Consider the following 24,303-nt stretch of genomic DNA (forward strand, 5'->3'; position numbering starts at 1 on the left):
ATCTGACCGCCATTTGCATTCTTTATCTCTGACGTAGGAATATATTGTTTACATTGATATTTGTATATGTCATAGCTGAAATTATAATACTTGTAATATGTGTCTCCATATAGGAATTCTTATAATAATTTAGAATAACATGTCAATCGAATCAGTTTTAAGTCCGTTAAGGTCACACCTAATGCAGCACTATTCTACAAGTTGTGTGGCGTAATGCTGGAAAGCTTTAGACACCTCAAACCTTTTAAAGTCATTATAACTGGGAAATGTTTTGTGTAGTTATTTTAATGTTTTTGTTATCTATGAGAAACGCTGATTTATATTGCGGCCTATGTTAATTAGTGATTCAGTATTGTTCACAATATTATTGTTCTTGTTAAAGTTTAACCGAAGTACCGCCTCGGATATTCCAGCATCTGACTTTGCATTCTGGAATCTGATTGGCTGCCAGCAATGCAGCATTCAGTTCCAGCATCTTGATGCCTATATAAGGCGCTCAAACCAGTCAATCGGGGTCAGTTAGCTTGCCAGCAACAAGTGACATCTATTATTATTAATACGTGTCTTTCAAAATGTCGAACTCAACCAGAAGTGTCAATGGAAATTCATTAGTTTAGTAGCAATAATATTCTTTAATGTTTATTTGAATTTCAACACGTATTTAAAGTATAGTCAACCAATGCAACTGGCCCCATTGACAACTTTGAACGCGACTACTTTGCAACATAGATAAGTTTTACGACATTTATTAATTATTAAGAAATAACATACACGCAATAAAATCAATGAAACGTTAAAAGTTGTTCATGTTTAATGAGAACATCCCGACACAAGGACCCGCTCGACCTAGAGACACCCCTGGGTGCTCACACTTCCATATACTGAAGGGACATCACTGGCTATCATGTGTACACGCGAGCCATTTACAAATAATATACGATTACTAATTACAGAATCGTTATTAGTTGACCTATTTCATTACGATTTTATTTGATTTTGTTTAATGTTTTCAAGTATTTGTGGACATTCTCGAACTATCCTTACGAACAGATCGAAGGCTTTCTAGCTTTACTTTTCTTTGAGTAGTCTATCATTTAAATCTGTAAGTTAATGTCTCGAAAATATATGAGAGCTTTAATACATCTCAATGTCTTAAACGTACAATTATTATTTCAAACGATGGTCTTAACTTAATTGCGTGTCGCATTTTTTGCATCGATAATAACATAAATATCTATGTCCGTTACTAAAACAACATTTTCAGCAGTATTTCTAGTCTATTTGTTGCTTGCCATAGCAATCAGAATTTTTGATGTAGGAACAAAATGAAATGACGTGCATAATGTCCATATTGCCATCTATCCATGTTTCAAGTTTCATGAAAAAATATTAAGAACTTTTAAAGTTATCGCAGGATCCAGAAAAAAACCATTCTCAGCAGTATTTCTAGTCTATTTGTTGCCATAGCATCCATAATTGTTGATGTAGGAACAGAATGAAATGACGTGCAACATGTCCATATTGTCATCTATCCATGTTTCAAGTTTCATGAAAAAATATGAAAAACTTTTAAAGTTATCGCAGGATCCAGAAAAAACACACCATTTTCAGCAGTATTTTTAGTCTATTTGTTGCCATAGCAACCAGAATTTTTGACGTAGAAACAAAATGAAATGACGTGCATAATGTCCATATTGCCATCTATACATGTTACAAGTTTCATGATTTTTTTAAGAACTTTTAAAGTTATCGCAGGATCCAGAAAAGTGTGACAGACTGACGGACACACAGAGCGCAAACCATAAGTCCCCTCCGGTAAAACCGGTAGGGGACTAATTAAAACACAACTGAGCACCTTTGAACAGATTTCAACCCTAAAGCAATAGGCACTGATTAAAAATCTGCTATTTTGAAGGAGCGCTGTATCACACGAAGAAGGATGAGAAGAAGATTACCTCCATATTCTAATAGCAGAGTGCAGACTCTGCAAGCGCCATCTGTTGTCGGGTCTATTGAGACCGGTGTTAGGGACTTGACATTGTCGGCACACGCTGGTTCGATATCGGACCTGCATTCATAACACCGCAACCCATTCGTGGATCCTGAACAAATAAATGAAACAGAATTTGATGTAAGAACATAAGTTGTTCATAGTTTTTGTACTTGTCAACTGTTGGTATTCTAAAACTTGAGAACTTTGATTTATTTAGTTCAACAAACACGCTCAAAATTTCGCTGCTAAAATAAAACGAAATACGTTCCTCTACAAGTATATACTTGTCATCTATAGCGTATATTTTATAGTTACCGGTAATATTAAACTGCTAGTACACGTAATAGTTTTCATGTTAAATACATGTACTTGACAGCATTTCTACTTCTTATGTTTATTTTTTATGTGCGTATCATGCTCGTCACTATTGAAATCATATGATACAGAGGGGGTAATAACGTGACAAACAAGATGGCGACGTCCATGCCGAGGCAGGTATTTTTCGTCATTTTATACCCTTTATTACTTGTATTATTGTTTTTTTTCGCTCACTTTCCATCCATATTGGGAAGAAAGTTACTGACGTTTATTTCATAGTAATATTCGCTGTATATCTCGACTTTACTCGGTGCGAAATTTCTTAGCGGGATGACCTAATTAGGGCTCCACCAAGAAAATTTGCGGGGAGTAATAAAGTCGAGATATAAAGCGTATTTAAATACGAAATAAAGGTTAATCACCATTTTACTGATATGGCTGAAAAGTGAGCGTCATTTAAACAAGAAATATCTTTTTAAAAGATATACGGCGTTGATTGTGATTGGAGTTGGTGAAAGGTAAAGAGTTCAATGAATGAGATCAAGGAGAGCGAATGTCTTTTTCTGTGCAGTTCTTAGCTGCATCACACGCAGTACGGGATGTTACGCGGAGTTTTCGCGGCTTATTTTACATTATTACATATTGCTGGTCATAAACCTATAGATACAAAACAGAAAACCAAAAAAAGAATGGAAGTGAAATTAAAACATATGAGTCATCCGGCCACACGCGAAGTATCCGTACATATTTAAAATATTTATACGCGCGTTCTTCGAACAAACCTGTTTTAGTGGTTTGTCGGGCATTTGATTCGATTATTAACAGTATCGAGAATCATCGCGCGCATGCTTAATACATTAGTCAATATGGTGGAATAATTCTTGTTAAATTAATCAAAAATAATATGTATCATGGTATTGTTGAAAACACATTAAGAATCTTTTACTGACATACCATAATTATATCGCTGAATATCTTCATTTAACATATTTCTGGTCTAAAGAAAATTCTAGTTCACCTAGTTCAGCGCGATAGCGTCTATATTATATAACGTTGGCCGCGAACGCAGGTCAGCACATAAGGTAGTCGTGAAGACGCAGCGATGACCTATAAATAAACTCTGACATTCACACACACTGGCCGCGAACTGACCCTGATACCTCGCGGGTTGAAATGCAATGCATTAAAGTGAGGCCACGCTTCCACTGCTATTTATACTTTTACATGTTAACATGTTGACAGGAATATGGAAGTTAGTACTAAATATGAGAACATAGCCTTCAAGTACAAACGCTCTTGCGCTGGCAATCATCTGAAAATAAAAGGTGCACGCACTAACTGTATTGATGTCGAGAGTTGAGTGTAAAACTGATTTATCTATTAAGCCTTTTCATTAGAGATAAAAGTGTTTCATGCAGTAAAACAGTGTTACAAAGACGCGGTCATGTTTCCGTTGGTCTGGTGGTATACTCAAATCAGCCAAGGGAATAAATGAAGTGTATTCATTCGTGTTTAGCCGCGGGGAATTCTATTGGACACTTACACATGTCAGGTAAGGTCAAAAGTGACGTTAAACAGCTACGCCGAAAAATAAACAGTAAAAAGGAGTTAACAACGGCGAAAAATAAGTGTCTCGGTTTGGACGTCGCCATCTTGACTATCACGTGATTACCCCCTCTGTGATACATTTTAAACAAATGATACTTATCAGTGTAAGTAAACACGATTTTACAATAAAATATAACAAGAATATCAGTGAAACTGATAGATGCTCCCCGATGATGCGCTTTGTCAATCTATGTGTTAATAACCACCTAAAAAAATTGTTATTAGCCTCGGTGACCTTGACCTTGACCCCAGTGCCCTAAAACCTCATCAAGAGGTCCATGCAAGGTACCATCATGCCAAAAATGAAAGAGATCAGTGAAGAATTGAAGGTGCTATGAGAAACTGTAACAAAAATGTGACGGATATATATATTATTAGCCTCGGTGACCTTGACCCCAGTGACCTCAAACCTCATCAAAAGGTAGAGGTCTATGCAAGGTACCTACATGCCAAATATTAAAGAGATCTGTAAAGAATTGAAGGTGCTATGAGAAACTGTAACAAAAGTGTGACGGAAAAATCTATTTTTAGCCTCAGTGACCTAGACCTTGACCCCAGAGACTTCAAACCTCATCAAAAGGTAGAGGTCCATGCAAGGTATCTACATGCCAAATATGAAAGAGATCGGTAAAGAATTAAAGGTGCTATGAGAAACTGTAACAAAAGTGTGACGGAAGGAAGGAAGGAAGTAAGGAAGTAAGGAACTACAAACTGGCAACTATATGCTCCACCGAAAATATTTCGGGGAGCATAATACAAACAATATTCTGCATACAATAAACACTGATGCCGTCTTAAAAGCCATACCAGTAATGATTCATTGGCCCAGTTGAATAAGGCATAGTCCAAAAAGACGGTCAGTCTCTGAGTTAAGGTCGAAATGGGGTCAGAGGTGTAAATTGGATTAGATTACTCATATATAGCACACTCTGGATCAGCAGACGATTTATTTCATAAATCAATCTCTGGGTTAATGGTCGCCATCTTACGAACTACTTTCAAAAATACAACAACAACAATATAAACAGTACTAGTAGAAGTCAATTTTAATTGCAAAAATTTGAAAAATTGAGTACATGTGTCACGGTTGTTGAATGGAATAGTGTTATGTTCAACTGTGTAGATCTACGAACGCATTTGAACTGGTAGTGGAATTGTTGGTGGAAATGGAATTTAGAAATATATAATAATTCATCATCGTGTAGAATTATCATCAGCATCATTTCTGTGGAACATTGCAATATTAAAAATACACGTGTTTCATAGCTATGGTGCTTTTGACATACAGTAGTTCACAAACCATCAACACTGAAATAATTCCTGCACACAGGTAAAGAAAATAATTAATTTGGGCAGAATGTTTATTTTTTACAAATTATCATTTATTTTAACAAATTTATTTTAGATAGATTGCACTGAAACTTAAATTCTAAAGCTTAGTAAGACACTAAAGCCAGTTTCCTGAGTAATACTTGTTCAGAGTATAGCAGGCTCATGCTGCCTCTGATTTTTTTGACCTCTGCCTTTAACCTGGTTCGCTTTGATTTCAGGTGTTTAGCCCCCCTATCAACAAGATTTTCTCGATCCTATCTGTACTTATTCATTTTGTTTAAAGATTTTGAGAACCCTCAATTAGTGCCAGTGGGAATAAAACAGGGGCCTTCTAATAGCTAGATGAACACTTTCTTTGCATACTGCCAACCGCTCTTTCGAGCATTATAGGCAGTGGGACATTATCGAGTCCGTTTCCTGGGAAGAACCAGTACTAGGTGTCTATGGAGGAGTTAATGAGAAAGCACCCCGAGTAGGGTTCGAATCCATGAACTCCTGATCGCTAGGCGGACACCTCATCCACTACACCACCGTGATCTCGTACACATCCAATATGCCAGCAACACTTTATAATCAATAACAATGATAATTGATGATTCTGTTGTTTTTTTATAACTACATTTCTAATTTACCAAAACAATGTGAAACACATGTTTATGCCCCCGAAGGAGGGCATATAGTGATCGCACTGTCCGTCTGTCTGTCTGTTACACTTAGCGTTTAGGTTTCAAAAAATGCTCATAACTTCTATGTCGCTTCAGATGACATATTCATATTTGGTATGCATGTGTATATGGACAAGGCCTTTCCATACGCACACAAATGTTGACCCCTTTGACCTTGATCTTGAACTTAGGGTCCGCGTTTAGGTTTTGAAAAATGCGTTTAGGTTTCGAAAAATGCTCATAACTTCTATCAAAGCGTTTATCGCTGGCATATGTCATCCTATGGATAAAGCACTTAATTGTTTTTTTGCTACTGTCCTCTGCACAAACCATGATATATCTGCATATGCATTCAATCAAATCAGTAAAACTTACTGTCACTTAATTACAGTAACTTTATTGCATGTTAACTTTTCAACAATATATATATATATATGTTATATATAACAAATCTTGAAAAAAAAACACACATCAAACTTCACATTCTTTTAGTAAATTATAGGCTTTAATTGGTATAGTGACATTGACACCACTCATGCATGCGACTATACAATTATACAAGTTACAACTATGGGACACATTATTTATGAGAAATTCCAATACATCACCATATCATCTCAGATAAAAGGCACATAATCTAGTGCTTTTTTGCTGCCATTTTTACTATTACACATTTTTTCATTTTATGTTATTTATGTTATTGATCTTGTTTCTAAATTAACAAAGCAATCATGTTAAACTTTTGAAGAGAGATGTTGTCTGGTAAATAATGAAAATATAATCACTACAAAGTGAAAAAAATTCAGTTGAATACTGTGACCACTGAAGATTTGCCAAATAGCAATTCCGATCATGAATTAAATTAAAGGGGCCTTTTCACAGATTTTGGCATGTTTTGTAGTTTGTCATTAAATGCTTTCTATTGATAAATGTAAACATTTGCTCTAAAAAGCTCCAGTAAAAAATTAAGAATAAAATTCAAAAAAAAACACAAAAACACCCTCAACAGGGCTTGAACCACTGACCCCTGGAGTTCTGGCGTAAAATGTCTCGTACTTAGACACCTCGCCCAACCTTCCGCATACAATGCACGATGTATTTTATTACTATATATAAGTAATCCTCGTAGTTTCACAAAATATAACACAAAACAGAACTCTCCAAATTATTCAATTGTTTCGCGTTGCAACGCTTTATAATTTTCAAGTTTTTAAATTGTCAAAAGCTTGTAATAGCTATATTAGAGCATGGTAAATGTTAAGTATTACTGTTTCCTCATAAATATCATAACTAAATCGAAAATTTGCGAATCTGAAACAACTGTTTTAAATTTGGTCAATGTACCAAAACGTGAAAAGGCCCCTTTAAATACAAGTAAGATGAAAGTCTGCCTATGGGATCCCAGTTAAGCCTGTTTTGTCAAATCTGCACATTTGCCCTTGGCCATGTAAAATTGGGGACTAAATACCATCAAGTCATGTAAAAAGGAGCAGGGTGTAGCACGCTGCTATTTATCTCTTGAGCTTTCACATGAATTGTACGGGTTATTTTCATACAACAAATTATATTATATAGTGTAATGATAAAGCATATGAGCACAAATTATATCTCTAACTAGTGGTGCAAAAATCATTTAAGTGTCACATTTCAAAAGAAAATTTATATAAAAAGGTATTATAAATTGTTAAAACGTTATTAAAAGATGATTTCAATTCACTAAAGCATTTAATTACATGAAAAAAGTGTATTTAATGTCCATTACATGTAACAGTATTGGCATTGTATTTATCTGCATTTAATGTGCATTTAATACACTTAAAAATGCAGACAATATACACTTCTAACAGAATTTTTTTTGTTTTTTTCTGCATTTTTCCAGCATCAATACTCTTCAAGTGTATTTTTTATCATCCAAAATACTCTTTACCAGGAAAAAGGTATGTTAAAATCATTTTAAGTTTGTTTTAAGTATATTTTCAAATGCATTAAGACACTCTTTTGCAAAAAATGTCGTACAAAACCTTGGAAAAATACTGTGTATTAATAATTGAAGTTTTGTATGTGCATCAAATACAGTGTCAAATTCATACCAGTGCCTATTTAGTAGCAGTAGGCCTTATATCGTCTACTTGTGGTAGAAATAATGCATTGTGTATACTAGTAAATACAACATACATTTCTTAAAAAATATAGCTTCCCATACAGTTCAATACAATGTTCGATTAACTACACTATGCAAAGTTGGAATATGACATCAAGCTTGAAATAATATTTTCAATAATGTATAATATGCTGTTTTAATTTATAAGTGAAATAGACACTTGCATATGAAAACTGATTTTACATCAAAACTAAATTTTTAATTTGATTTTTTAAATACTCAAACAATGAAACCGTGTCCATGCTTACATGAACACAGTTTATAAATGCTGTCAGAATGATAAAATATGCAATTACTATAAATACAAATGCCAGATAAGTGCTTTTTGTACTAAAAAATCGAATGAATATAAATATAATACATTCTTAATATGTAATTAACTGTTTTATCTGAAAAAATCACAAAATATTTATATATTTATTAAAATTCACATAAATCATATTTCAAAAACACATAGTTACTTCATATCCTTTCACACAATGAAAAAAAATTGCACAGTTTATGATTGTTATTGATTCTTCATTAATTTATACATGTATCATTTTTTAATCTTGACGCATCTTCAATTGTATTATAAACATCCAAATCTGTTATAACAATTATACTATATTAAGATTAAGGCTGAGTCAGTAAACTTATTATCCCTAATTTCTGCAGTACTTGCAGACAAACAAGGAATACTGCATGCTGTGATATTTATTTATGAAATGGGATATTAATTTGGCTTCAATGGAAACAAATCAAAGCATAAACATGTATATATACATGTATATTAGTTAAACTAAAATTTATTGACCATTGATAAAAGATATTATAATATATGTATATATATACTTGTAAACTGAAAATTAAATATGTATGTTTCTGTTACATCATTTAAGACTTTTATTTTCAGACAAAGTAGAGTGAAGATTAAAACAGTATCCAATTGTAACAGTCAATTTTGGGAAATTGAACCTTAGAATTATGTTCTGTGTTGATCAATGCCATAATTGGCATAACATCTATATTGAACTGGAAGTTTTCTTTGTTTTAAATGATAACATTCGCTTGGTCAGCCATAATTGTAACACTTTAGTGGTCTTTTTACACTGTAGTTTTCTCACTGACTGTGGGTTTGTTCTGAGAATGAGCCACACCAAAGTACATGTATCATTGGGTGTGTGTGTTTCAGAGTTTATTTACAGGTCCTACTGGCCTCTTCACGAGGTTACGGTAGCCCGACCTGCCCCTGTGACCTCTCAGGAGAAAAAGATTAATTTTAGAGTCAAAGTAGGTCAAATTTACCCCGGTTTCCCGGGTATTCGCCAAATACTTTAATTTTTAAAAGAGTTTGTTGCACGTTGGCCAATGAGACCTTAATGTGCTAGCTACCTAGAGGTGGTGATGAGGAGCGGATCCCGCCGAGTGTCCCGCACATTACTAATGTACAAGACACTCAACGCGATCCACAACCCAACACCACCCGGTACATAGGACCCGGAACACACACACGTATCGCTCTCACACCCCCACTCATTACGGGTGGCGCGTATGAGAGCGCCACGCCCGTGCGTTCCGGGTTCCTTGGTGGTGATGTGTATGGTTGTGTATAGTGTGTGGTATGTGATTGTTGTGCATTTGTCTGGAGCGGAAGAGGAGGTGTCTGTCAGTAATTTACGGTCGTCGGTCAGTCGTGAAGGGTTGTATATTGTTGCAGTTCCCAGATCGCAGAACCCGCCGCCCCGCACAAGCGCACCCACGCCGAGCGAGCCCGAGCCCCCCCTCGCGCCCGCATACTGCCCCGGCCCGAGCACCCAACCGCTGAAGACCCCCGAGACAAGCACCCTCATCCACCCACTTGCTGCGCGCGACAAAAGATCAGTCGAGAACCAACCATGGAGCCATCCAAAGCCCTATCCAGAGTCACCATCGTTCCTTCCCACCCGCCTGCCAAACATCCAGACCGTGTATCAAGCTGGGATGTATTAATTTTGCTGTTATGTTGTATTTGCTTTTATAATTGGATAGGTAAAGTAAATAAATGATCTAAAAACTCCGTTGATATATCATATGATTTATTTATGTTTGATGTTAATTTGTAAAACTCATGGTATTATAGATTATGTCCTGTGCTCTAGCTTTCATTTACCCAAGTGTGGTTGTTGTGCTCTCCGCCCCATGAGAGGTGTTAGTGGGGGTTCGAGCAGGATACAGGAAACGCCCCGATTCCAGAGGCGCCCCTGGTTCTTTTAAGTGCCCGGTGTATAGCACCGATACACTGCACCCCCGTTTAACGTCCCTCGCGGAGGACATATTAGTACATAGTGTTAGTATTGGTGTTTATATACATGTGTAGTTCTGCTGTTTTGTGCCATAGCTTGCGGGGACGTGGGCTCTCTCTGTTGTTATTTGGTATGTAGTTTGGATGTTATTGCGTAGGGTAGGCTAGATTTTGAAAGATCATGTATACGATGATAGAAGAAGGGGACTATGTTTGTTTGATTGGGCCGAGATGACTAGTTCGTTGGGGGCAGACAATCTTTTTGTAAATTCTTTCTTATTGATGTGTTAAGTGTCTTGTGAGACTGTGGTGTTGTAAGGGCCAGACTAGTTTTGATATGTCATTTATTTGATGAAAGAAGAGAGGGGCTGAGTTTGAGTAAATTTGGTATAAGGGAGAGCGCACACGTTGGTGTTTCTGGTTATACAAGCAAAGACAGCATTCCTATGTGTTTGTGTAATATGCCAGGTTTAGTATCATTGGGGAGATGAGTTGTCAATTTTATGCTTATCAGTCTTTCATAATCCAGTACACATGGAAAAGTCTCGATTTTTTATGCCCCCCTTCGAATTAAAGGGGGCATATAGTGATCGGACTGTCCGTCTGTCTGTCTGTCCGTCTTTCTGTCACACTTTGCGTTTAGGTTTCGAAACATGCTCATAACTTCTATGTCCCTTGAGATATAACCTTCATATTTGGTATGCATGTGTATATGGACAAGGCCTTTCCATACGCACACAAATTTTACCCCTGTGACCTTGACCTTGAACTTAGGTTCGCGTTTAAGTTTCGAAATCTGCGTTTAGATTTCAAAAAATGTTATAACTTCTATGTCCCTTGAGATATAACCTTCATATTTGGTATGCATGTGTATATGGACAAGGCCTTTCCATACGCACACAATTTTTTACCCCTGTGACCTTGACCTTGAAGTTAGGGTCCACGTTTAGGTTTTGAAATCTGCGTTTAGGTTTTGAAAAATGCTCAATACTTCTATGTCCCATGAGATATAACCTTGATATTTGGTATGCATGTGTCTATGGACAAGGCCTTTCCATACGCACACAAATTTTGACCCCTGTGACCTTGACCTTGAAATTAGGGTCTGCGTTTAGGTTTCAAAATCTGCGTTTAGGTTTCGAAAAAAGCTCATAACTTCTATCAAGCGTTTATATGGGGCATAAGTCATCATATGGTGACAGCTCTTGTTACTATATACTATATATACTAACGTTAGTATATAGTATATAGTAAAAAATCGAGAATTTTCCCTGTATACCAGTATAACTGTTAAAAGTGAATGTGTAACTAATAATCACACAATATACACAATTAAAATTGTATGCATTTAGATTTATTTAGTACTGCACATAAATCATTTCCCAAAATTATGTAGCAACATTATATTATGGAATGCTGCAATACTAAAAAAATTAAAGGTCACTGATGTGTAACGGATGTGGTGTCCACCTAATGATTTGGAGGTCACTGGTTTGATCTCCGGTGTGGGAGCATTCTTAAGAAATCTCCAAGAGACACCAAAGTACTGGTTCAAGGCCCAGGAAAGAACTCAAGAGCATTTCAAATACATGTACGTAGTTAGTACTTTAAATTTAATGGAACTAAAAATAGGTTAAAACTAAAAACTGAAACCCTTATTCATACATTTTATTTTGAATCAAGCAAATGTGGAAATTTATTAAAATAATGAGTAAAATTTAAAAATTCTAATTTAAAGTAATAATGATAATATAAGCTTTTTTTCAATTTTAAGAATAGTAAATGATGATAATGATATGATTCTAAATTACCTAAATGATAATAATAACACATGAAATGTTAATTTATGAAAAAACGTTTTAATTTATCAATTTCATGGTATTTACAACCAGATGCAGGTAATTATATCAGAAACGTGCATTAATTATATTAATGATCAACCCAGACATTTGTAGTGATTTATGGTCACTATTTTGATTAACGTTCTATACATGACCTGTCATCAAAGGTATTTTTTAGCCAGTACTACAATCGGCAATGATAGTCTGTATTGCATACATATTCTATCGTCTCTGATCGATTCGCTTTCTCAAACTGAACATATTTAATGTTTACATAGCGTAACGTAATGCATACAGTTTCACTTTCGGTTTGGTTGGTTTTGTAAATACCGTAATTGCATCTTAAAAAATGGAAAATATGGTGATTAAATAATAATAGAAAAATAAATCATTTGGATAATAGGTCAAAATGCAACACCAATGAACGTTAATAGGGCTGTTAATATCAAAGTTTCGGTAAAAAGTTTGGCGCTAGTTCAACGCGCATCGTTTAAAGCCTCATCACAATAGACTGATAACCTTTTGGGTAGTAAAGTAGTAATACAAGGCAAGATGGCGACCGTTAGCCACGAGGCCTATCTTACGGAGGAATCCGAGATAGCCGATGTATCACGATTGATATATAGCATAGAAACGTGTAATATTTGGTAAACATCGTACCTACAAAAGTCGAAAGAACGAACAAGCGATCGAACGCATGGACGGGCCGAGTGTATATGAGCCACGCTCTATGGAGAGGGGGTTTACCGCATGTGCGTAAAGTGTCATCCCAAATTAATCAAAGACGATGCTTTCCGCTTGTTTGATATTTTTTGTTTGAAGAAAGTATTTTCTTAGCAAAAGTCCAATTGAGGCGGAAAGTTTCGCCCCTGATTGGCCTGTGCGGACTGCACTTGCTAATCTGGGACGAAACTTTACGCACATGCATTACCCCTTTTTACAGAGCACGACGCATATATCTCCTGCATCAGTAGATGCCGGGGGCATATATTACAGCGTTTTTTTTCCACCTGTTTGGGAACAGGTCCTGTCCCCTAGAAATTGGGAATTTTTGGGTCGCGAAATCCTTCAAATTGGGAATTTTCGCGTCGTGAAATCCATCAAATTGGGAAATATTAAAAATCATACAAATACATCAACTGGAATCTTTTTTATGTAGTAAACAATGCTTTTATACACTATCAATTGCATTCTGGGATAGGGTAGATCATAAGTCTGTATAACAAATACCAGTTTATTAAAAAAAAAATAATTAAGAACTGGTTTTCCAGATAGAAATAATGGGTATTGCCGCAATATAACTGAAAATTGTTTAAAATGGCATAAAGCCCAATTGAACAATTGCTTTGTGTGGCAATTTGAGATAACTTGTCTAAATTAAAAGGACCAGCAGATGACCATTAATATAATGGAAAATTTTATGCTTGGCTGATTTCGTTTTGTTCACTTTCTTCAAGTAGTATTTTGAATTGTGACTCATTTTCTGGCTATTTATATAAAAACCACGATGCGAGTGTGCAAAATCGTCGGAAGTAGTTGACTTTTTAACTTCGCCGCGAGTATCTGAAGAGTAAAACGAGATTTCGGATTTCCATATTTGGGTTTGTTTACTACGTAAAGACGTCGCTACGAATAAAACCAAAACCCGGGAAAATATTTTGTCAAAGTCGGCATTTCGAAATATCTATCATTCTTTTCGGATAAGGGTTTTATTTTGTATATTGAATCTGTAATTAACGAGAACGTTCAATAAACAACTGTCACGAACATGTGAAACATTGTTATCGAAGCGTACAAAACAATGTCAATTTCACTACTATTGCCTTATTTGGTTGACTGTTTCCCCGCCAGCATTCAATAATGCCGCATTATGTATGCCGGCCGGGGAACAGTCAACTTGGTAACTAGGTGGCTCCACCTATCAGAAGTTGCGTCGGCCTCATTCTAAAAGAACAACAACAACTACAACAACAACCGTTTCCTTTTCATACTTGTTTACTAACTTCTGAAGTCGTTTTGAGACAAAAAGGTCTATTTGGGATTTTCGAATCGATACGAGGCCGTTTTTATATAAACTATTTGGGATAAGACCGTTTTCTAAATTGGGAAGGGTCCGTCGGCGTTTTTGGGACCAGGTCCGGTCCCGATTGGGAACAGGGCCGTTTACCGGACCCGTTCAAAGAAGGAAAAAAAAACGCTGATATATATTAAAAATCTACAATTATTCATTCAGTGTCATAATGTTGTTATTGTTGTTATTATAATTTATTTCGAAAGGTTGACTTTATTTCGCCCCTTGAGGCATCACTGAAATTTCCGTTGAATACACGCACACTAAATCCCCGCTTTGAAACCATCTCGTTTATACAACCACCTTCATTTGTGTGGATATTTTTGAACGACCCGGCAGAGCTCCAGATAAGGGCCGTACAGCCGTAAATACGGCTTTTTCATGAAGGTTTACGCTTTTATTTTTATAAACTGGACGTACAATTACGACTTTAATATCCCTTTTTCGCATTTACAAAAAATTTGGCCGTACCGATACGTCCGCATCAGCACGGCGTGATTTGTTGGTCTCTGACCTAACGGCGCTTTTCGTTAATTTAAATTACCGAAAAGTTGTAGACTGGGTTGGGTATTATTGTCTATTCTGTCGCGTGATTTCCGGTAACTCGTAAACCCGTCAAAAACAATATGTCTGCGCGCGGGTACGGCCGGCTAAACCGAAAGCGGTTTAAAAAACACTTTGTTGTCATATAATGGCTACATGCGGTCGTCTTACCATCCTTACATTCAATCCTGTAACCCAGAAAAAACATCGTCGACCCGATATTAATCGATTTGATTTCATCGACTGCTATGCCAACTTTGACAGTTAACTGCTAAAGCAATGATTCTTTTGAGGTGAGACAGTGACATTAGTGTTCATTTACTTAGCTTACTAGTTGGCTTGTGTTTTCTTGTCAAGAAAAATGAACAAATAGTATTTGGTCATTAGTTTTAATGTGTAGTTGTATTTGCATCATAATTCAGAATGGAAAACCTTATAAAGTAACTGTTTTAGAAGCTAAATATATTTATTATAATTGCTGCAAATGTTTCTATAAAGTCAGTTATACACCCTAGTACTCTACTACCCACGGGTAGTACAGTACTATCTGTATTTTTGGATATGGCAGTACAGATACTAATTGATTTTCAGCGTTACTCCTTTTCTTTCTGTCAGTGGCAGTACCGTTACTTATTTCACAAATCCTTATCTGGAGCTCTGGTGACCCGAATGTTTTCCCAACTACAACATTTTTTTTTTGCCGAAGGGGCAGTCAACCGCGATTGACGAAAAAAAGAAAAGTTATAAAATACCGTATTTTTTACAATTATAAGTTTATATTGATTAAAATATCACGACTGGTATATTACATTACTTGAAAAAGTTCATATTTTCAGTATTATCGGTAATAAAATTTCGTGACGTGAAATCGAAATTACATCGGTGACATGAATCGAATGTTACAGTTTTAACCATCACGAGCCCATGAAAAGCAGGGAGGCAGACAGACTGATGTTAAAGCCCAAACCACAGTTGGTGTGTTGAGCTGTATTGTATTTGTGTGTGTACGTATGACGGCAGGGGATAATGACGGAGAAGAAAACATTTTGTATATAATATATCTGTGATGTTAACTGTTTTCTAAGTAGAGCTATTGGTCTTTCATTTGTATTGTATAAAGAATATTCATACATGTGTAGAGAATTAATTTTAATTGGGCCATGTGTGAACGTAATTTATTTTCAGGGTAGTATATGTTTGTCCAATATGATATTTATATAATGTGTATGTTATTTTGTATTTTTTGGCCGTTAAAAGTCTTGATCCAATCTACACTGATTGGGTAACCATGTTTCATCCTGAACATTTTGTTATGAACACTTATTACTACTACACCATTGAATACAATATTATTTAACTAAACTGTTTTAAGTTGTTTGTACTATTATATAGAAATTCGACAGGTGAACCCAAACAGAAAGACAATTTATTACACACGTACCTACATTGTTTATGTGTAACAGTAATATGAAGCAACATAATATGGCTTTGTAAGAAACATTCAGCGATAGCAAAATGAACTGATACATAAATCTCTTAGCGGCCTAAGAAGGCTTTAGAGATTTTACTTTGGGCTCTTATAGCATTAGACATAATAATTAAGTAACAATTAAAGCGTCCATTCTTTCGAACGTCCGCGCCGACGCAATTGGAAAACAATAATTGCATTATGTTACATGAAGAGATTACAAGAAATGATAAAAAGAAGTCTTGACACATGTTGTGCTTACCGATCGCCGAAAGGCTGATGTTGCGTCATACAGCAAGTTAATACTGGTATATTCTAGTTTTTCAGAAGCCATAAATTGAATAGACAATTATATTTAAGATTTTTTGCAGAGATTGGATGCAGGGATTTGAGTTAGAGCCGTCTACGTTTTCGGACACTCCAAGTTTTTCAACAACCTAAAGTTATCGGACAACCTCTTTTGAGAATTTTTTGTGAATCCAATTTTAGGGAGACCCACATCCCCCATAATTAATTACTTTAATATTTTAGTTAATCAACTTATATGCGTTTATCCAGTTACAAATTACACATGTGTTTTATAAACCGATAACAGTTATAAAACCTGGCAGTTGAATGCGAGAAGCCACTGGACCGTTAAATTGGCGTTATTTGGGTCATAGGAATGTCTACCTGTAATTTCAGCAATGGCTTTGCTCGATTACTTATGAAGAGGTCATACTCAGGTAACAACAACCTACGCGGTTTTTAGTGTGTATCACTTCAACAACAACTGTATTATGTTGATAAGTACCAGATATGTTAATTTGATTGCTAATGAAAATTATCATTGTTCATAAGTGTCAATTTACAACTTTACAGCCAAAGTTGCACAAATTAGCATAAATTTTACAGCGCAAACTTTTTATTTCTACAGCCAAGCGCTATCGCTTAAGTGTTACAAATTAGCAAACGTTTAACATCGCAAAATTTTCATGTTTTTAAGACACCGATATCAAAACTGTCATAGATTGTTTAGGTGCGCATGTTCAACTGATCGCAAACCTACCCCTAAGTCAAGAAATCGAATCTTAACTATGCTGTGTATATATCGTATTTCATCGAAATTAAATACCAAAGCATTAACGTCGGTGTCATTGAATTTACCATCCCAAACACGCAATCCAGAAATTGTCATAAACCAATCAAACAAAAGTGGTTACTACATAAAGTTAAACACGTAACGTTAATGAACAAATCTTACCGGTCAAAAAGATAGCAACGAAGATGATACAAAACACTCCAGTGGCGTGAACCTTCATGGTGAGGTTATAGAAATACAGAAATAATTAAATCCACCAGTGATTTTAAATATCTCCAATTTGTTAATGTATAAAAATCAGACGCACACAATGTTTACACTGTTCGTCGTTTACACTCAGTCACTCTAATGAAATCTAAACTGGAATGGACCGGCTGTCACTCGTCTTTAAATGTGAAAGTTGATAAACAGGTGTACATGGTAATGTGATCGGAAAGCCACGCCTCTTTTTACGGCGATTCTGGGCGATGTATAAAACCTGAATATATCCGGAAAACCAGGAAATCTTTTAGGTAAAACCCGGAACCGATATAAATGGTTATAAATGCATTACTATTCGTCCGATGTTAATTATAATGGTACCGTTGTAAAGAAAATCCTCTACAGTTTCTAACCATGTCAAAATATTTTATGGCAGGGTCGTAGTCGGCCTGTAAATCGCGGACAAAGTCGGCATGTTTTAACGATTTTTTTACACACGCAAATGCCGTAAAGAAAACCCGGAAAAGGTAAACGGGGTTATAAAAACATTACTATTCGTCCAATATTAATTGTAATGGTACCGTTGTAAAGAAGATCATCCACAGTTTCTAACCATGTCAAAATATTTTATGGCAGGGTCGTAGTCGGCCTGTAAATCGCGGTCAAAGTCGGCCTGTTTTAACGTTTTTTTACACACGCAAATGCCGAAAAGAAAACCCGGAAAAGGTAAAAGGGGTTTTAAAAACATTATTATTCGTCCGATATTAATTATAATGGTACCGTTGTAAAGAAGACCCTCCACAGTTTCTAATGATGTTAAAATACTTTATGGCAGGGACAGTGTCAACCTGTAAATCGCGGACAAAGTCGGCCTGTTTTAACGGGTTTTTTTACACACGCAAATGCCGTAAAGAAAACCCTGAAAAGGAAAAAGGGGTTATAAAAACATTATTATTCGTCCAATATTAATTATAATGGTACCGTTGTAAAGAAGAACCTCCACAGTTTCTAATGATGTTAAAATATTTATGGCAGGGACAGCGTCAACCTGTAAATCGCGGTAAAAGTTGACCGAAAAATTCCGTGTTTTTTTTACACAGAACAATGTCTTGAGGAAAACACGGAAAAGCTAAAAGGAGTTATAAAAGCATCCTTTTTCCAACCGACCATACATTTTTGGTACCGTTGTTATGGTATTCTTCCACTGTTTCTAAATATGTAAAAAATATTGTGAGAAAGCATAATATGAAATAAGGCGAAGCATCAAAGCGAAAATGGTTATAAATGCATTATTATTCGTCCAATATTAATTATAATGGTACCGTTGTAAAGAAGAAACTCCACAGTTATTAACCATGTCAAAATATTTTATGGCAGGGTCTGAGTCCGCCTGTAAATCGCGGTCAAAGTCAACCTGTTTTAACGTTTTTTTTTACACACGCAAATGCCTTAAGGAAAACCCGGAAAAGGTAAACGGGGTTATAAAAACAGTATTATTGACTCGATATTAATTATAATGGTATTGTTGTACAGGAGAACCTCCACAGTTTCTAACCATGTAAAAATATTTTAAGGCAGGCTCAGATTCAGCCTGTAAATCGCGGTCAAAGTCGGCCTATTTTAACGTTTTTTACACGCGCAAATGCCTTTATCACTACGCGGAAAAGGTGAAAGTGGTTATAAAATCATCACTTTCCCAACCGACCATACATTATTTGATACCATTGTAATGGTGTTCTTCCACCGTTTGTAAATATGACTGTAAAAGCATTATTATTCGTTCGTTGTAAAGAGGATCCTCTACGGTTTCTAAACAATGTACGAAAATCAGATTGCCACTTTTATAAGCGTCCGAAGTTGACACAAAACTTGATGAATTCAAATGCTACATATATATGTTAACCGTAAAGTCCGGAAAAAAAATAAAAGTGAGTATAAAAGTCATGATATACTTTCCATATGAATTATAATGGTATCTTAGTAGAGGGGCCCTCTAAGGTTTGTAATACATGTAATAACAACGTTGTACAAATTCAATTGAGCACTCTTGTTAGCGTCCAAAGTTGGTATAAGTTCTAGGATTTATAATGCCTAATTATGTTTTGCGTAAAGTTCGGAAAAGATAAAAGTAATAAATGTAATATTTTTCCACCGACTGGAAATAAAATAACATTGTTGTAAAGGAACTTTTATGACGTTCCAAAAATATGCAAAAGTATTTTTTCAATTTCAGACGTGCGCTGTAGGTTGGTATAAGTTGTTTGATTTTCCTACCTACCAAATAATGACATTTTCTGTTTTGAAGATACAGTTTTAAAGCGAAAAATAGTTGTTTGTTTTGTAACCCGACCCTACGTGTTTTTTTTTTCTTGCCGACCCTAAGATTTTGTTTCGAGTATTTAAAGTCGATTTCCGTGCAACACGCTTTTCTTTCGACATTATCCCTTGACATACGTATAACCGGGATATAAGGCACCCGAACCAAAACCCTACCGTCGAATAACAAGTACAGTGACATAACATAAACATAGTAATTTATAACTATAAAACATGTCCAAGTTCTTTTGGATTTATTCATCCTTTTCTTTCATTTATTTTTTCTGCATATAAACTATTATTGTTTACTTTTTGTTAAAGTGCAACGTCAGCCGTGGGAAAATTCTATTTATAAACGGATTGACCTACTTGCAATCCTTAATAAGAAATTTCGGCTAATCAGCGCCATCGTTTTATAAGTGTATCATCCAATAAAAACGCAGCTTTTTTACAGCGTAAGGCCCAGCCAGTGTAAAGTACTGCGTTTTTCTTATAAAGCTTCTTAAATAAGTATAGATATTTTTAAACCAATAGATTTTTATTCAGGCACCGCACCAACACTGCACAGTTTTATATTTATATCAATGGTAAAGCCCAGTAAAATCGGGCTGTCCATTTTATGGCCGTTTTCGACCTTTTTATGCAGAGTTTTATGTTAAGCAGTGTGCTCGGGCAATGGTTTTTAACCGAAGTCCCGAGGGTAAACAATCCCATTAGTTAGACCCTACCGTCATTTTCATAGGGGCGGGCAAAAGCTCTCCCGTGAAAAAACTGGGGCGGACAAAGCTTTCCATGAAAGCTACATGGCGGACTAAAGCCTTCCGAGAAAAAACAATTTCAATATGATAATCAACAATAATAATCATCATTACAAAGATATTACACATAAATATAAGGATTTATAACATATTAAAGGATAATGCTATGGTTCTTAACAACAAACCCTTGTAAAAAAGGTTTATAAGTCCAGCATGATATAAAGAAAAAAACTGTTATGCCGACCTATCTTACCCTTTTTTGAGACGTTACTGGAAACATACATTTTTACACCTAAGTGACTTTAAAAACACTATTTTGTACAGATTTTGTATGCATTAAAAATTTGTAAAGTATGAAAGTCTCAGACTTCAAACGTAAATATTTTCCCAAATCGACTGTATACGACACGAATTATGAGACCTTCTCTTTCCCCAATAAGTTGCTGTTAAGTGCATTTTTTTCAGTCGACCTAAATTAAGCTCCTGTTCAGGGCAATAATGAATAGCTTTTTAATCGTCTTACCTTAGTATGACACACAATGAACTCAACAGAGAATTGTTCAAGTTTTGGCTGTATCAGCTAACAAAACTGTACGGGTTTTGTTATTTCCTATACGGTAATACGGATAAATGAAGACTTAAAATTTAATTTCATCTCTTTCTCTCCAGAATTATAATAATATTTTGGTTCAAACTCGATATTGTTATAAGCAGTATTTTTCCCCCTGGGTATGTAGATGGGCACCTTAGACCACTAAGTCACGGTAACTCCGTCTGTTACTGCTACTTTTGACATTGATATTACCAGTAAAATGTCAATTTGGTGACATGGCTCATGCAATACCCTGAAATTTTCCGGGGACACAGTAACAACAACTGCCAATTAAGGATACAATGGTCGCGATTGTGTGTGTATTTCAGAGTTTATTTACAGGTCCTACTGGCCTCTTCACGACGTTATAGTAGCCCGACCTGCCCCTTTGACCTTTCAGGGGAGAAAGATTAATTTAGAGCCAAAGTAGGTCAAATTTACCCCGGCTTCCCGGGTATTCGCCAAAGAAATAATTTAGATCCAAATAGACCAGTGCACGGTGGCCAATGAGACCTTAATGTGCACTGTTAGTTAGACAATCTCAAAAGACAAATTCATGTCTGAACGCAGCACCGCTGCAGCACACAGCTCCGCCTTTATGGCCCACTTGTTGTCATCAGCCGTCGTCTTCATCCCCGAGACGGATTCCCCAGCGCGCTGAGCGCACTAGGTACCGCCGCCCCGGGGTCCCTCTTTAAAGCCACCCCCTCGATGTTCTTGGGTTCCCCCCCGCGCAGAAGCACAAGACCCAGGTCCGTCCCGTATGTCCCCCACACTGGTGGTCTTGCTGTCCCGCCGTCCCCGGCCCTCTTCAGACGGGACCTCTGGCAGGTCCGGGCCGGCGAACTCTCGACGATAAACAGCGGGTGACAAGTCCGTTGCATCTTGGAGAAGACAGCAATCCCAGCAGTGTGGAAGACGTCCGGCTCGAGGGTGACGGACTCTGCTGGATTAGCAGAGCCACCCGCAGAAGTTCCCCTCTATAAGGAAATATGTACAGGTGAGAGAATCTTCTGCGGGCGACTCTCGCCTCGGTCGCGACGCGCACGCTCCAGCAGCTGACCGAGAATGGTCGCGATCACAGGTTAGTGCCACTTATGTATATCTGCTCTTGGCATGTTGTTCTTACTTACTGTCAATCGAAGATTTCTGTCAAAATCTACCAATGTATTACATATAATATGTGTACATACTTTTTTTAAACAAATATAATGATACACGTGATGTTGTTATAATTTTGTTAAGCGTGCGTGACATTGAACATTGATTTAAGCGAGTTATGCGATTTAAAAACTGATACCACTCAGCTTGATTTATAATTCATGTTCCAACGCGCCAATGTATTTAATTAAATGGTTTCATGAAATTGTGTTTAAAAGCATAACGATTGAAATTATCTAAGAAACACAGTTTTGCACATAAAATGATCGCCAACAGACCCGAATTAATACACTTCATAAATTCCAATCAGATAAAAAACAATTCCAATAATAAAACAGGGGAAGTCTACACTGTGTATTAACCACCCGCTGTGGTTATCCCTATTTATCAGCTCTATCTCAGGCACCTGGCTATTGTTTTGAACAAATTGGATTTACTGAAAATAACTGATGTCTTTTATTGCCAAATTGTTATGTACATTTAAAATAAACAACGAGAGTGGACCCACATCATCGTTGCACATTTTTATAAACTTCACTGTAATCTGGGCGCCCCGTAATCTGTTCTTTGAATAGACATAGCCTTAATAAAGACGGCGCTAATAAAGTGTGAAGTTGGATATTAAGAAATAAGATCCATTTCCGCATGACCCTGGCAGTATAGCATGTAGTATTATATCAATAAGACACATTTGAATCTTTCATTTCTTCGAAAAAATAAGCACCTAGTCACAGGTAAAGAAGATACATTAAGCGCACTGAAAAAGATGAATTGGACACATTTGCATCTTTCATTTATTAAAAAGCATGTGAATCTGTACAATACTTTTATTGCTGACACATTATTCTTAAAGTCGACAGACAACATAAGAGGGGACCACAATTAAATAAGATCCATTTTCTCAGGATAGTGGTTTTTAGAAAGTATTCACATATTAATTATAGCTTAGATTAGTTGCAATAATAAGTGCGCGTGCCATTGAACGTTGAGTTAAGCGAAAGGTGCGAATTAAATTACACATAATTAAAATCTGAAACTATTATGTCATTTGTGCTAACATCATTAACTCAATAGTGTAAAATCGCCGATTGTCAATTAAAGGGAAATTTTTCTTTTTCAAAAGTAGTTAAAAAAACCAACTTGTAGTGAGTGATATTTTGATGCAACCAATTGAAACTTTTGATCAAGCGTGGGTAACCATTGCTAATGAGTTAATTTCCGACCTGGTCAAAGGTGATACTTGATTTCTTAAACCATTTTATATTATGCGCGTTCGTGCCTCTTTTCGCAGTGTCATTGTTTTACGTAAATATATTTATATATCTATAAATGGTTATTAGATTTACCGAAAGCGCGCGGTACAAATTAATGCTCGTGTAAACACGTTCATAAAAATATAAATTGCATCAAGATAATGACTTTTGTTGAAATTATGATCTGTTTACGTCGTATTTGCTCAATCAGCATTTAATAGTATAAGTCTTATAATCTAAGTAATTTACGTCATCAACAATGCCACCAAAACCGTTTATGCGATTCTAATTAAGAGCGCATTATTTAGCAGATTTTAATAGAAACCAACACTCGTTAAGTCATTCAAATCCTTTCCTGTAGTGATGGTTGAGCGCGCCTGTAACCGCTCAGTTCTGGACATAGTGGATAAGAACTGGATCACGGATGCGCTCTCATGTCTGATATATATAGATCAAACCCATGCAGCGATTAATCCGCATTACAAGCTTTTAAAACAGCTTTTAACCGATTATTTCTTAATCATGCCCATATAAGTAGTTCATTTATGTTCTCTGTTGCATCACATTTTTGTGGTCTCCAAATGTTGCTGTTTTCGCTAGTTAATGTTTGATGCGAACAGTGGATAAGACAACGGCATTTGATTTAGCGTAGATTGGAGTAGCGCTCTTGGAAAAAAG

At 36.1% G+C, this 24,303-nt stretch overlaps 1 protein-coding gene across 1 annotated transcript in view; it reads right to left on the reverse strand.

Moving 5' to 3' along the window:
- Positions 1 to 17,712, reverse strand: part of LOC127858441 (uncharacterized) — a 22,393-nt gene extending 4,681 nt beyond the window's left edge. Inside the window, exons 1-2 of the mRNA XM_052395615.1 lie at positions 17,507 to 17,712; positions 1,956 to 2,102 (exon numbers count right to left, since the gene is read on the reverse strand). Coding sequence (XP_052251575.1) covers positions 1,956 to 2,102; positions 17,507 to 17,564 — 205 coding nt within the window. The 5' untranslated portion in view covers positions 17,565 to 17,712. The remainder of the gene's footprint in view (positions 1 to 1,955; positions 2,103 to 17,506) is intronic.
- Positions 17,713 to 24,303: the final 6,591 nt, after the last annotated feature.

This window comes from Dreissena polymorpha, chromosome 14 (genome assembly GCF_020536995.1).
Source record: "Dreissena polymorpha isolate Duluth1 chromosome 14, UMN_Dpol_1.0, whole genome shotgun sequence".
Classification (NCBI taxonomy): domain Eukaryota; kingdom Metazoa; phylum Mollusca; class Bivalvia; order Myida; family Dreissenidae; genus Dreissena; species Dreissena polymorpha.